This window comes from Anomaloglossus baeobatrachus, chromosome 2 (assembly GCF_048569485.1).
Source record: "Anomaloglossus baeobatrachus isolate aAnoBae1 chromosome 2, aAnoBae1.hap1, whole genome shotgun sequence".
In the NCBI taxonomy this organism is placed as follows: domain Eukaryota; kingdom Metazoa; phylum Chordata; class Amphibia; order Anura; family Aromobatidae; genus Anomaloglossus; species Anomaloglossus baeobatrachus.
In genome coordinates this window covers 20776290-20789766 of record NC_134354.1, presented here as the reverse complement: position 1 = coordinate 20789766, position 13477 = coordinate 20776290, and the positions used below count along the sequence as shown (strand labels likewise).

The 13477-nt window shown below is 45.2% G+C and overlaps 1 protein-coding gene across 3 annotated transcripts in view; it reads left to right on the top strand.

The window, feature by feature from the left end:
• The window catches only part of LOC142290860 (beta-1,4-galactosyltransferase 4-like), a 107510-nt gene extending 97080 nt beyond the window's left edge, over positions 1 to 10430 (top strand). For all 3 annotated transcript variants that reach the window (XM_075334904.1, XM_075334906.1, XM_075334905.1), the window contains one exon: positions 9810 to 10430. In XM_075334904.1, the coding sequence (XP_075191019.1) occupies positions 9810 to 9945 (136 nt within the window). In that variant the 3' untranslated portion in view covers positions 9946 to 10430. The remainder of the gene's footprint in view (positions 1 to 9809) is intronic.
• The last annotated feature ends 3047 nt before the right edge of the window (positions 10431 to 13477 follow it).

Here is a 13477-nt window from a genome sequence, read left to right as displayed (position 1 = left end):
ACAGCGGTGGCATACATCAACCACCAAGGCGGGACACGCAGTCGGCAAGCCTTCCAGGAAGTTCGGCGGATTCTGCTGTGGGTGGAAGCCACTGCCTCCACCATATCCGCAGTTCACATCCCGGGCGTAGAAAACTGGGAAGCAGACTTTCTCAGTCGCCAGGGCATGGACGCAGGGGAATGGTCCCTTCACCCGGACGTGTTTCAGGAGATCTGTTGCCGCTGGGGAATGCCGGACGTCGACCTAATGGCGTCCCGGCACAACAACAAGGTCCCGACATTCATGGCACGGTCTCAAGATCACAGAGCTTTGGCGGCAGACGCCTTAGTTCAGGATTGGTCGCAGTTTCAACTCCCTTATGTGTTCCCTCCTCTGGCACTGGTGCCCAGAGTGTTACGCAAGATCAGGGCCGACTGCCGCTGCGCCATCCTCGTTGCTCCAGACTGGCCGAGGAGGTCGTGGTACCCGGATCTATGGCATCTCACGGTCGGCCAACCGTGGGCACTACCAGACCGACCAGACTTGCTGTCTCAAGGGCCGTTTTTCCATCTGAATTCTGTGGCCCTCAACCTGACTGTGTGGCCATTGAGTCCTGGATCCTAGCGTCTTCAGGATTATCTCAAGAGGTCATTGCCACTATGAGACAGGCTAGGAAACCAACGTCCGCCAAGATCTACCACAGGACGTGGAAAATATTCCTGTCGTGGTGCTCTGCTCAGGGTTTTTCTCCCTGGCCGTTTACCTTGCCCACTTTTCTGTCCTTCCTTCAATCCGGATTGGAAAAGGGTTTGTCGCTCTGCTCCCTTAAGGGACAAGTCTCTGCGCTCTCTGTCTTTTTTCAGAAGCGCCTAGCCAGACTTCCACAGGTACGCACGTTCCTGCAGGGGGTTTGTCACATCGTCCCTCCTTACAAGCGTCCGTTAGAACCCTGGGATCTGAACAGGGTGCTGATGGTTCTTCAGAAACCACCGTTCGAGCCAATGAGGGATATCTCTCTCTCACGCCTTTCGCAGAAGGTGGTTTTCCTAGTAGCAGTCACTTCACTTCGGAGAGTGTCTGAGCTAGCAGCGCTGTCATGCAAAGCCCCCTTCCTGGTGTTTCACCAGGACAAGGTGGTTCTGCGTCCGGTTCTGGACTTTCTCCCTAAGGTGGTATCCCCCTTTCATCTCAATCAGGATATCTCCTTACCCTCTTTTTGTCCTCATCCAGTTCACCAATGTGAAAAGGATTTGCACTTGTTAGATCTGGTGAGAGCACTCAGACTCTACATTTCTCGTACGGCGCCCTTGCGCCGCTCGGATGCACTCTTTGTCCTTGTCGCTGGCCAGTGTAGAGGGTCACAGGCTTCCAAATCAACCCTGGCTCGGTGGATCAAGGAACCAATTCTCGAGGCTTATCGTTCTTCGGGGCTTCCGGTTCCCTCAGGGCTGAAGGCCCATTCTACCAGGGCCGTGGGAGCGTCCTGGGCTTTGCGGCACCAGGCTACGGCTCAGCAGGTGTGTCAGGCGGCTACCTGGTCGAGCCTGCACACTTTCACGAAACACTATCAGGTGCATACCTATGCTTCGGCAGATGCCAGCCTAGGTAGGCGAGTCCTTCAGGCGGCGGTTGCCCACCTGTAGGACGGAGCCGGTTGCGGCTCTATTATGAGGTATTATTTACCCACCCAGGGACTGCTTTTGGACGTCCCAATTGTCTGGGTCTCCCAATGGAGCGACAAAGAAGAAGGGAATTTTGTTTACTTACCGTAAATTCCTTTTCTTCTAGCTCCAATTGGGAGACCCAGCACCCGCCCCTGTTTTTTGTGTACACATGTTGTTCATGTTGAATGGTTTCAGTTCTCCGATATTCCTTCGGATTGAATTTACTTTAAACCAATTTATAATTTTTTCCTCCTTCTTGCTTTTGCACCAAAACTGAGGAGCCCGTGAGCACGGGGGGTGTATAGGCAGAAGGGGAGGGGCTTTACAATTTTAGTGTAATACTTTGTGTGGCCTCCGGAGGCATAGCTATACACCCAATTGTCTGGGTCTCCCAATTGGAGCTAGAAGAAAAGGAATTTACGGTAAGTAAACAAAATTCCCTTCTTTCCCTTCGCTGTCTATAAAGACACATCTGCAGGTTTCCCCCTCCATTCTCTATAGAGACACATCTGCAGGTTTTTCCCTCAACTCTCTATAAAGATGCATCTGCAGATTTTTCCCTTCGCTGTCTATAAAGACACATCTGCAGGTTTCCTCCTCCACTCTCTATAGAGACACATCTGCAGGTTTTTCCTTCCGCTCTCTATAAAGACGCATCTGCAGGTTTCCCCCTCCATTCTCTATAGAGACACATCTGCAGGTTTTTCCTTCCGCTCTCTATAAAGATGCATCTGCAGATTTTTCCCTCCGATCTCTATAAAGACGCATCTGCAGATTTTTCCCTCCACTATCTATAAAGACACATCTGCAGGTTTTTCCCTCAACTCTCTATAGAGATGCATCTGCAGATTTTTCCCTCCACTCTCTATAAAGACACATCTGCAGGTTTTTCCCTTCGCTGTCTATAAAGACACATCTGCAGGTTTCCTCCTCCACTCTCTATAGAGACACATCTGCAGGTTTTTCCCTCAACTCTCTATAAAGATGCATCTGCAGATTTTTCCCTTCGCTGTCTATAAAGACACATCTGCAGGTTTCCTCCTCCACTCTCTATAGAGACACATCTGCAGGTTTTTCCTTCCGCTCTCTATAAAGATGCATCTGCAGATTTTTCCCTCCGATCTCTATAAAGACGCATCTGCAGATAACCCTCCGATCTCTATAAAGACGCATCTGCAGATTTTTCCCTCCACTATCTATAAAGACACATCTGCAGGTTTTTCCCTCAACTCTCTATAGAGACGCATCTGCAGATTTTTCCCTCCACTATCTATAAAGACACATCTGCAGGTTTTTCCCTCATCTCTCTATAGAGACGCATCTGCAGATTTTTCCCTCCACTCTCTATAAAGACACATCTGCAGGTTTTTCCCTCCACTATCTATAAAGACACATCTGCAGGTTTTTCCTTCCGCTCACTAAAAAGACACATCTGCAGATTTTTCCCTTCGTTGTTGTAAGGTTGCACCCCGCAACCTGGGGGTTCCACTCGCTTGCAGCGGGGTGAGGTAGCTTCAGCAACACAGCTAGAGTCTCTTTATAAAAATTCTGGCAGTTTATTTAAAACACTCTCAGCATAAACTGCTCTTAAACATAAACAATCGACGTACCGTGGGCTTCCAGTCCAATTAAATGTCCATAGTGGAGTCTCCACACTCTGGCTCCAGCCAGCGAACACAAGTCACTGTGGTTGCTTCCTGCAGCCTCCAGCCCTCTCCAGCCAGGCTGCAGTATTTTCCCCAGTCATCACCGGGACTGATTTCCTGAAGTCTCTCTCCAGTCTTCACACAGACTGAGATCTCCAGCACACAATCTCCATGTGCAGCACACTCTCAGACTTCTGTCTATCTCTCCTCCAGGAGAGGTTCGGCCCTGCAGCCACAGCCCTAGCCTGGCTGCACTCACCTCAGTCTCAATTCCAGACTCTGACAGTCTCCTAAATCAGACTGGACACACCCACAGGTGGAGGTGTGTGATTCTCCAGACCTGCACAGCACACTGGCATTATTAAAGGGAACCTGACCCTTATATGCAGAAACAAGCCTTTGTGGAACTACAAGTCTCATAGCAACCTCTTCAGTTTAATATCGCAGCGACCTTCTCCACTGCGACATATAGCGACCATTTACTACATTGGTGGTCACTACCTCACACTGTCTATAAAGACACATCTGCAGGTTTTTCTCACTATCTGACATGAAATCAGAATAAACCTTTCCCGTTTTCGGTCAATTAAGAACCAAAATTATTTTCTATTTGCCAAATGCCAGAATAATGAGAGAGAGAATGTTTTCAGGCATTTTATTACTTTCTGCAAAGTCAAATGTTTCCATACATTAAGAGTACTGTGCCTTTAAACAATATGGGACAAGCCCATATGATGATGTCATGTCTTTGGAAGCTTCTGATAGGTTTATTGGCAACATCTGAGTTAATTAGAGACACACCTGTGGATGTATTTTAATGCACATCTGAAACACACTGCTTCTTTGTGTAGCATCATGGGAAAGTCAAAAGAAATCAGTCAAGATCTCAAGAAGAGCGAAGTTCCTATGGGCAAACAAGCCGGCGAGACTGGCACGGTCGTTGTTGTGTAGACCTAGGGCTCGGGGGGGGGCTGGGTCTCCCGGACCTCAAGACGTATTACATTGCCACACACATGGCCAGGGTGGTGGACTGGTGTCGCCATTCTAAAGCCAAGGCTTGGGTTCAGGTGGAGCAGAGCTTTACTGACATGCCATTGGCGGCGCTTCCCCCTGTGGGCACAGAACTCAAATCCCATCCTACGATTGGTGCTACGCTATCTTGTTGTTCCCAGGAGGTGGTCTGGAGAGCCCTACTGCCCTTGCCCTCTCCCCTTTCTCCGATCATTGGCGCCCCGAATTTTTCGCCGGGTCTCTCTGACCCGATGTTTCGCCTCTGGATCTCGCGGAATAGATTCCGCGCTCAACACATCGGAGTCGGGGGGCATTGGCCAACAATAGAGGAACTTCGGAGCCTCCGGGTCCCTGGACCCCTGGGCCCGTGGCGTTCCTTACAACTGCGACACTTTCTCGTTACTCTACCGGTCTATAGTCAGTTTGACAGACCCCTCACCGAATTTGAGAAGCTGTGTATGGAAAGGGGGTCTCTCCGACACCCCCTTGCCATTTCAAACTCCATGCTATGCAACTCTACAGACCTGTCGCCGCCGGGGTTTCTCTTGCATTGGGAGTCAGACCTGGGCCTCACCCTCTCGACCTCGCAAAGAAATAAAGTGCTGTTACTCGCCCACAAAACATCAGTTAGCTCCAAACTCCAAGAGGCCAACTATAAATGTATCTCTCGATGGAATAGGGTCCCGACGAAACTCCACAGGATGTTCCCAGGTGTAGACTCCAGTTGTTGGAGATGTGGGACTGGGGAAGGTGACTTCCTGCACATATTCTGGGCATGCCCGGAGTTGCAGCGGTTTTGGGAGAGGTGCGGGGGGTGATCGGGCATGTGGTTGGACACGCGCAGACCCTGGGCCCGGAGCTCTTCTTGCTTCAACTGCCCGACTCCTCTGTCCGTGCTTATAAGGGGTCTCTATTAAGCTTCCTGGTGATGGCCGCCAGGACGTGCATCCCCCTGAGATGGAGATCCCCCACTCCGCCGACACTATCAATATGGGCGAACAGGGTGAATGAATTGCTGCATATGGAGGACCTGACGGCGTCTCTCCACGACAGACAGGAGGCTTTTCACAGGACTTAGTTTCCCTGGAACGAGTTTAAATTCTCCAAGGAATATGGTACCTGGATCCCCCTGACTGAGGGGGTCTTCTTCTGCCGTTAGACAGTGGTGTTCTGAGATGATGGATCTCTGCCTAGTGGCTGTTTGTTCCCTTATGTTCTGCTCTTTACCCCCACCCTTCCTCCCCCCCCTTTTTGTGTGCTCCCTCCTATTCGTCTATGGTCTACTTTCTTCTGCTCTCTTGCTTCTTTCTCTTTCTCTCCTTAATTCTCTACAGAATCTCTATACTTGAAAATTCCCGGGTAAACATGGAGGAGTCAAAGTGTGGTAGTTATCAGTTGTTACAGTTAGCCTGATGGGTGACAATGTACAATGGTCGTAAATTGTTATGCTACTATTCTGGATTGATGTATTCCCATGTTTTTCGGTTAAACAAAGAATTATAAAAAAAAAAGATCTCAAGAAGAGAATTGAGGACTTGTACAAGTCTGATTCATCGTTGGGTGCAATTTCCAGATACCTGAAGGTGCCTCGTTCATCTGTACAAACAATTATATGCAAGTACAAATAAGATGGGAATGTCCAGCCATCATACCGATCAGGAAGGAGACGGGTTCTGTGTACTAGAGATGAACGTGCTTTGGTCAGACATGTACATATCAACCCAAGAACAAAAGCAAAAGACCTTGTAAAGATGCTGGCGGAAGCTGGTAAGATTGTGTCATTATCCACAGTGATACGAGTACTGTATCAACATGGGCTGAAAGGCCACTCTGCCAGGATGAAGCCATTACTCCAAAAGAAACCAATAAAACACAGATTAATGTTTGCAAATGCACACAGGAACAAAGACCTTAACTTTTGGAGACGTCCTGTGGTCTGACGAAACTGAAAAATTGAACGGTTTGGCAATAATGACCATCGTTACACTTGGAGGAAAAAGGGAGACGTTTTGAAGCCTAAGAAAACTATCCGGCAGCATCATCATGTTGTGAGGTTGTTTTGCTGCAGGAGGGACTGGGGCACTTCACAAAATAGATGGCATCATGAGGAAAGAAGATTATGTGGCAATACTGAAGAACATCTCAAGACATCTGCCAGGAACTTAAAGGTTGGGCAGAAATGGGTCTTCCAATTGGCAATGACCCGAAGCTACTGCCAAACTGGTTCCAAAGTGGCTTAAGGAGGACAAAGTCAATCTTTTGGAGTGGCCATCACAAACCCCTGATCTCAATCCTATTGCAAATTTATGGAGAAAGCTGAAAGGCCGGTGCGAGCAAGATGACCTACAAACATGGCTCAGCTGCATCAGTTCTGACAGGAGGAATCAGCTTAAATTCCTACCAATTATTCTGAAACTTTCAATATTTTTTTTTATCTGTTAAAAAATAAATATTCTTTATTTAAACAAATATATCAGGAAAATAAGACTATCAGAAATGAATTAAGTTTCTAAATATGCAAAACTAAAAACGAGTTAGCCAATACAAAACTGCAATGTCCCTTCAAAATAATATAAAATATAATATATATAATATATAATATAATATAAAAAGTACAACAAACCCCTTTATGTAAAAGTATATATTACTAAGCTTACATAAAAAATGAAAAGTTCAGCAGCATTAGAAATATAACCAGTGTATTACATAAATGCTGAAATTCTGTCATTACAACCTAAAACCACAAGATGGTGCTAAAGACAATGGAACAATACCTACAGTGCCCAAGTATAAGGTGCAAGTGCAATCTCAAGGAAGTACAAAAATCTGCATGCCAATGTAAAGTGGTATAGTAAGTATAAGGTGCTATAAATACTAAAATATCCAAATATAATTGGTGGTCAGCTGTTGCTTTTGCGATTGTCCCTGATACTCTAGATATGTACATGTAACCCAGAGTTTGCTTTTTAAAAAGAGCAACATAATTAGATAATGTATTACTGTGATTTTCTGGGTCCTGTCGTCCAAAGATAGACAACATTTTATTTGGATATTCTTGTACTTTATTGAGATTACACTTGCACTTTATCCTTGGGTATAAACAGATAGTACTTTACACCATACAAAATAATTAATAGTACTGTACTATTAATTATTTTGTACGTTGTAAACTATTACGAGGGGCTGCTGATAAGTCTTTGGCTTTACCCAGAAAGAAATGAGATAGGATGATGAAACTTTACATTTATTCCACATACTCTCTGTCAGGCTACCAGCAGGGGGAGCTGGAGCCCTGCAGGAAAAGACACTACACAGAGCTGAATCAGCATAGAGGTGCACACACAGTGTGAGCTGGAGCACTGCCCTGCAGAGTCAGCCAGAATACAGAGGCCACGGAGCGTGTGGGGGATGGTCGGGCAGGCCAGGTCATACACAGTATGGTGAGAGAGAAGACTGGAGGAACAAGTAAAAGCGGGGTCGAGGTCAGGCCAAGGTCAGTACCAGAGGAAGCAACCGAGTGGGGAGGTAGGAGAAGGGGGAACGACTGGGGCTATTGTGGGAAGGAAGGAAGTGGGACAGAACTCAGAGCACAGGGGAAGGACGTAACAGGAAACACTTACAGGGACCAGTAACCACAGGCAAAGCAGTGCTAAGCTTATAGCCGGCGCTGGTTCACCAGAGATTACAGAATTTAAAGCTTCCAAGCTCCGGAAGGGAGGCCTGAGAGAAGGCTCCGCCCCCTAGCCATGTGGACTCGGAGGTGGAACCATGACACTCTCCACTGATGACACCACACTTCTTACATCGGTATTCCAACTTCTGTAAGCCTAACAAAAAGAAGGATTTTGGTTGTGCCTCAAACCAGGCATCCGTAGCAGCATGGCATAAAAAATGGTGTGAAATTTGGTTCCTTGAGGTGTTTCTTCAGGTTTAGAAACAGATGATAGTCGGAGGGAGCTAGATATGGCGAATAAGGTGTGTGGTGAACCAGCTCTGCCAGTTTTTCCGTGGTGGCTTGTGCAGTGTGAGCGGAGGCGTTGTCTTGCAGGAACAATATTCCTTTGGACAGCTTGCCACACCTTTTGGCCTTCAGAGCTGCCTTCACTTGGTCCAAAAGTTCAATGTAATACCTTGCATTGATGGTGTAACCCTTTTGAAGGTAGTCCACTAGCAGCACACCCTCCTTATCCCAGAACACGGACTCCATCACCTTAATGGCTGATTTTTGCACCCTGAACTTCTTTGGACAAGGAGAACCACTGCGCCTCCACTCTTTTGACTGCTCTTTGTTTTCAGGGTCATACAAATAAATCCAGGTCCTATCCATAGTGACCGGTCAATCCAGGAAGTTATTATCAGTCCGGAAACGCTGACAAATGCATCGGGAAGTTGTCACTCGCTGATTCTCTGATCTGTTGTCAAACATTTGGGGACCCACTTTGCAGATCGCTTCTTCATATCCAAATGTTCATGGATAGTGACACAAACACGTTCATGGGAAATCCCCATGATGTCTGCTTTTGATTTAGCTGAAATTCGTGGATTCTCCAGTATGAGGTTGTGCGCAGCATCGACGATCTCCGGAACAACAACCGCTCTCGGTCGTCCAGGACGTTCCTCATCATTGGGGCTGAAGTGGCCCTTTTTAAATTTGGCAACTGTGGAATCTGATGGGCACTGATCCCCCAATGCCTGCACATGAATATCCTTCGCGGACTTTCCTTGCAGAAACATGAATTTTATCCCTCCTCTGCTCTCAGTTGCTGAGAATATCGCATTAGACTCCGCCATTTTATTTTCCCGCGTGCGTAGAACACTGTTGCCATAAGCAACAAACACAAAATTTTGAAACCATATATTAGACACATAAGGCTTTCATGTGGTATAACATTCGTTACCATAGAAACAAAAAAAGATCACAAAGCCAAAGACTTTGTAGCCCTTCGTACTTTCTTTTTGCTAAAACTATATTTGTACATATTTATTTATCTAATATTTTTGACAGAATCCTTATAATTGTTTACAAATTCCAGTTTTGTATTTACATATATTTTTTTACTTTGGGTCAGCATACTGTACATAAATTAGATTAATCCATTCCCAGTATTTTGTTGTGTTGCCACCTAGTGGCCATTTGCTATTACTTCAATATATTTATGATTTATGTATTTTAATACATTTTTCAATAAATAATATTTTTAAATTATTTCTGTCTTTAGTGCACTTTTTGTATGTAGGTTTGAACGTGTGCACATAACCTAATAGTGCCATATTATAGCTTAGTAACTGTTATACAGTTTAGCCACCACCATATAGTGCCACAGCAAATACCGCTATACAGTGCAGAAATAATAGCGCCATATATAAATTAATCGAGGCGATAAGAAAAGCAGGCGGGTACAGGTCAATAGGAACCATATACAGAATAATCCCCCCAGTGATGGCGACAGGAACATTATATGTGTGTGTAGTAATCGGTATTTATATACAATATCTTCCTTTTTCGCAGGGTGAATTTACTCAAGAAGGCGTCCATGGTGTGGAAGAAGGACGGACTGAACTCCTGCACCTACAAGCTGCTGTCCATCGAACATGAGCCTTTATATATCAACATCACTGTTGATATCGGAAAACCGCACCACTAGCCAGAAGACCGATCTCACCTCCGCGGAGTCGGGGACCACCGCGCACTTTACCAGAATACACCGTTAATGATTGATTTATCAATTGCTGAACTGAGCGCAGTCCCTGGACGTTCGGGGGCAATGCCTCAATAATAATAAAAAAAACAAAAAACTGTCCGACGTTAAGGATCGTTTACAGTACAGCTGGGCGTGAAGACCCCATCACTGCCCACCCGAGCCTTGACTTTCAACTTTCTTACTGTAGAACAATCAAAGCTTTATTTAGACGGATGTTTGTACGACAAGACGAATATTTAGATTTGAGAAAATCACATTCCAGAACTTTGTTACACCGGTGTTCTCACACTCACTTATTTATGACCTTTTTTCTTGTAAAAAAACAAAACACATATATATATATAATAATAATATTTTTTTTTTCATTTTGCAGAATATATATATATATATAAATAGATTGTCTTAGTTTTAAAAAGATTTGGAAAATATCAGCTATTTGCTGTTTTACTGAAACCTTTCCGTTTGTCTGTTCTTATTTTTCTCTTTGGTTTTGGTGGTGGGGAATGGCTGTGTGACGACAGATATGATCGGCCATCTTTGCTCACATCGGGCAGCTTTTTCTGTCGCCGGGTCACCGTAGAGAAAGAAACATGATCCCTTGATGACGAGATGTGTTTATCCATCAGAGAAGAGTCCTCTCCTCACCATTTTTTTATATCATGGAGGAAGTAGCTAACTTCTCCTCTTCTAGTTTTTACTATAATTGAGCATCTGACTGAGACATGAAAAGCAATGTAAGGCCCCAAAATGATTTTCTAATCTCAAGATTCATCTCTGCAGTTATTTTTCATAATTTAACAGTTGTCTTGATATTAGAATTAGCACAAATATTTGGGGGACTCATATCCAGGGGCCACATTGGTATTTAGTGGCAGCCGGACTGGAGCTGCCGTGAACCTCCTCCTATCTGTCTGCATTGTCTGGACACTGAGCAGCAGAATAGTCGTATATTTCTGGGAATGAGTCTGTGTGTACATCGGCCTCCGCTGTCACAATACGCCATAATGGAGACACAGATAGATCACTGCTGCCCTCCACAGAGAATCCCCCGACTGACAGGAAGGAGACGACGGCCTCACTCATTTCTTACACTGCTGAGGTAAAATGAAAGCTGAAATATAGATAGTCGCTGAGGTAAAATGAAAGCTGAAATATAGTCGCTGAGGTAAAATGAAAGATGAAATATAGTCGCTGAGGTAAAATAAAAGCTGAAATATAGATAGTCGCTGAGGTAAAATGAAAGCTGAAATATAGTCGCTGAGGTAAAATGAAAGATGAAATATAGTCGCTGAGGTAAAATGAAAGATGAAATATAGTCGCTGAGGTAAAATGAAAGATGAGCTCCGGTTGGTCACTGAGGTAAAATGAAAGATGAGCTCTGGTTGGTCGCTATGGTAATAGGAAAGGTGGGCTCTAATTGGTCGTTCTGGTAAGATGAAAGCTGACCTCTGGTTGGTCGCTGTGGTAAAATGAAAGATGAGCTCTGGTTGGTCACTGAGGTAAAATGAAAGATGAGCTCTGGTTGGTCGCTATGGTAATGGGAAAGGTGGGCTCTAATTGGTCGTTCTGGTAAGATGAAAGCTGACCTCTGGTTGGTTGCTGTGGTAAAATGGAAGATGAGCTCTGGTTGGTCGCTATGGTAATAGGAAAGCTGAGCTCTGGTTGGTCATTCTGGAAAATGAAAGCTGATCTCTGGTTGGTTGCTTATAGTAATATAAAAACTGAGCTCTGGTTGGTCACTATGGTTATAAAAGAAAGCTGAGCTCTTTTTTGTCACAGTGGTAAAAAGAAAGCTTGGCTCTGGTTGTTCACTATGATAATATGAAAGTTGAGCTCTAATTGGTCATTCTGGTAATATAAAAGCCGAGCTCTGGTTGCTCACTGTTGTTATATTAATGCTGAGATCTAATTGGTCACTGTGGTAAAATGAAAGCTGAGCTCTGGTTGGTCACAGTGCTAATATGAAAGCTGAGTTCTCATTGGTTGCTATGGTAATATGAATGCTGAGCTCTGGTTGGTCTTTGTGGTAAAATGAAAGCTGAGCTCTGGTCATTGTAGTAATGTGAAAGTTGAGCTCTGATTGGTCACTATGTTACTATAAAAGCTGAGCTCTGGTGGTTTAGTGTGGTAATATGAAAGATGAGCTCTAGGTGCTCATTGTGGTGATATAACAGTTGATATCTGGTTGGTCACTTGTAAACTGAAAGCTCAGCTGTGGTTGGTCGCTACGATAATATGAAAACTGAGCTCTGGTTGGTTGCTGTAATAAAAAGAAAGCTGAGATCTGGTTGGTCACTGTGATAAAATGAAACCTGAGCTGTGGTTGGTCACTATAGTAATATGAAAGCTGAGCTCTGGTTGGTCGCAATGGTAATATGAAAGTCGAGCCCTGGTTGGCCGCTATGGTAATATGGAATCTGTACTCTGCTTGGTCGCTGTGGTAAAATACAAGCTGAACACTGGTTTATTGCTAAGGTAACATGATAGATGAATTCTGGTTGGTTGCTTTGGTAATATGAACGCTGAGATCTGATTGGTCGATGTGGTAATATGAAAGCTTAACTCTGGTTGGTCGTTTTGGTAATATGAAAGCTGAGTTCTGGTTGGTCGTGTTACGCTCGTGGCCGGTGTAGAGGCAGCGACCAGGAGTAGTGAACCTACTGGACCACAGGGGACTCGGACTTATTCTTTAGTGGGAGGGGCTTAACTAAGCTCTTACTGAGAGGCGGATGCCAGTTACCACTCCCATGGCAGTGACCGGGACTGTGGCAGCTGACGCCCAGGACAGGAGATGGACTCAAGTATGAACACAGATGTAGGCAGAAACAGGAGGAATGACTGAGGCAGACGGGTACGGACAGGTATGGTGGGCACGGCTGAAATAAATAGGTATGGGAAGGCAGATACAGGTGACTGACACAGGGATAATGAGACCTCACAACTAGCTAGTAGACAGACTAAATAAGTAGAGTTACACAGGCATCTCCCCTAATGGGAGGGTGGCTTAAATACTTAGTGCCTCTCAGCCATAGGCTAAGAGGCATTTTCGTGCAATGGCACGCCGGTCCTTTAACAGGTGTGCGTAGGCGCGTGCCCTAAGCACACTCCCGGGAGACCTGAGCTGCATGCATGTGCCCAGTTTATATAGTAACCCAAACAAAGAAATACCTATGCACCATTGAGAGCTGTAGGGGTGTGTGTAGAAATGTGAAACTTCCCAGCCCATCAGTGTTACCTGAGCCCTCTGACATCATCATTATTATTATTATCATTTCTTCATCGTTCCTTATGGGAGACCCAGACCATGGGTGTATAGCTTCTGCCTCCGGAGGACACACAAAGTACTACACTAAAAGTGTAGCTCCTCCCTCCGAGCATATACACTCCCCGGATGACAAATCCAACCAGTTCAATGCTTTGTGTTCAGGAGGTCACACACACACATGCATCCTCTGATTTTTGATTTTTGATTTCA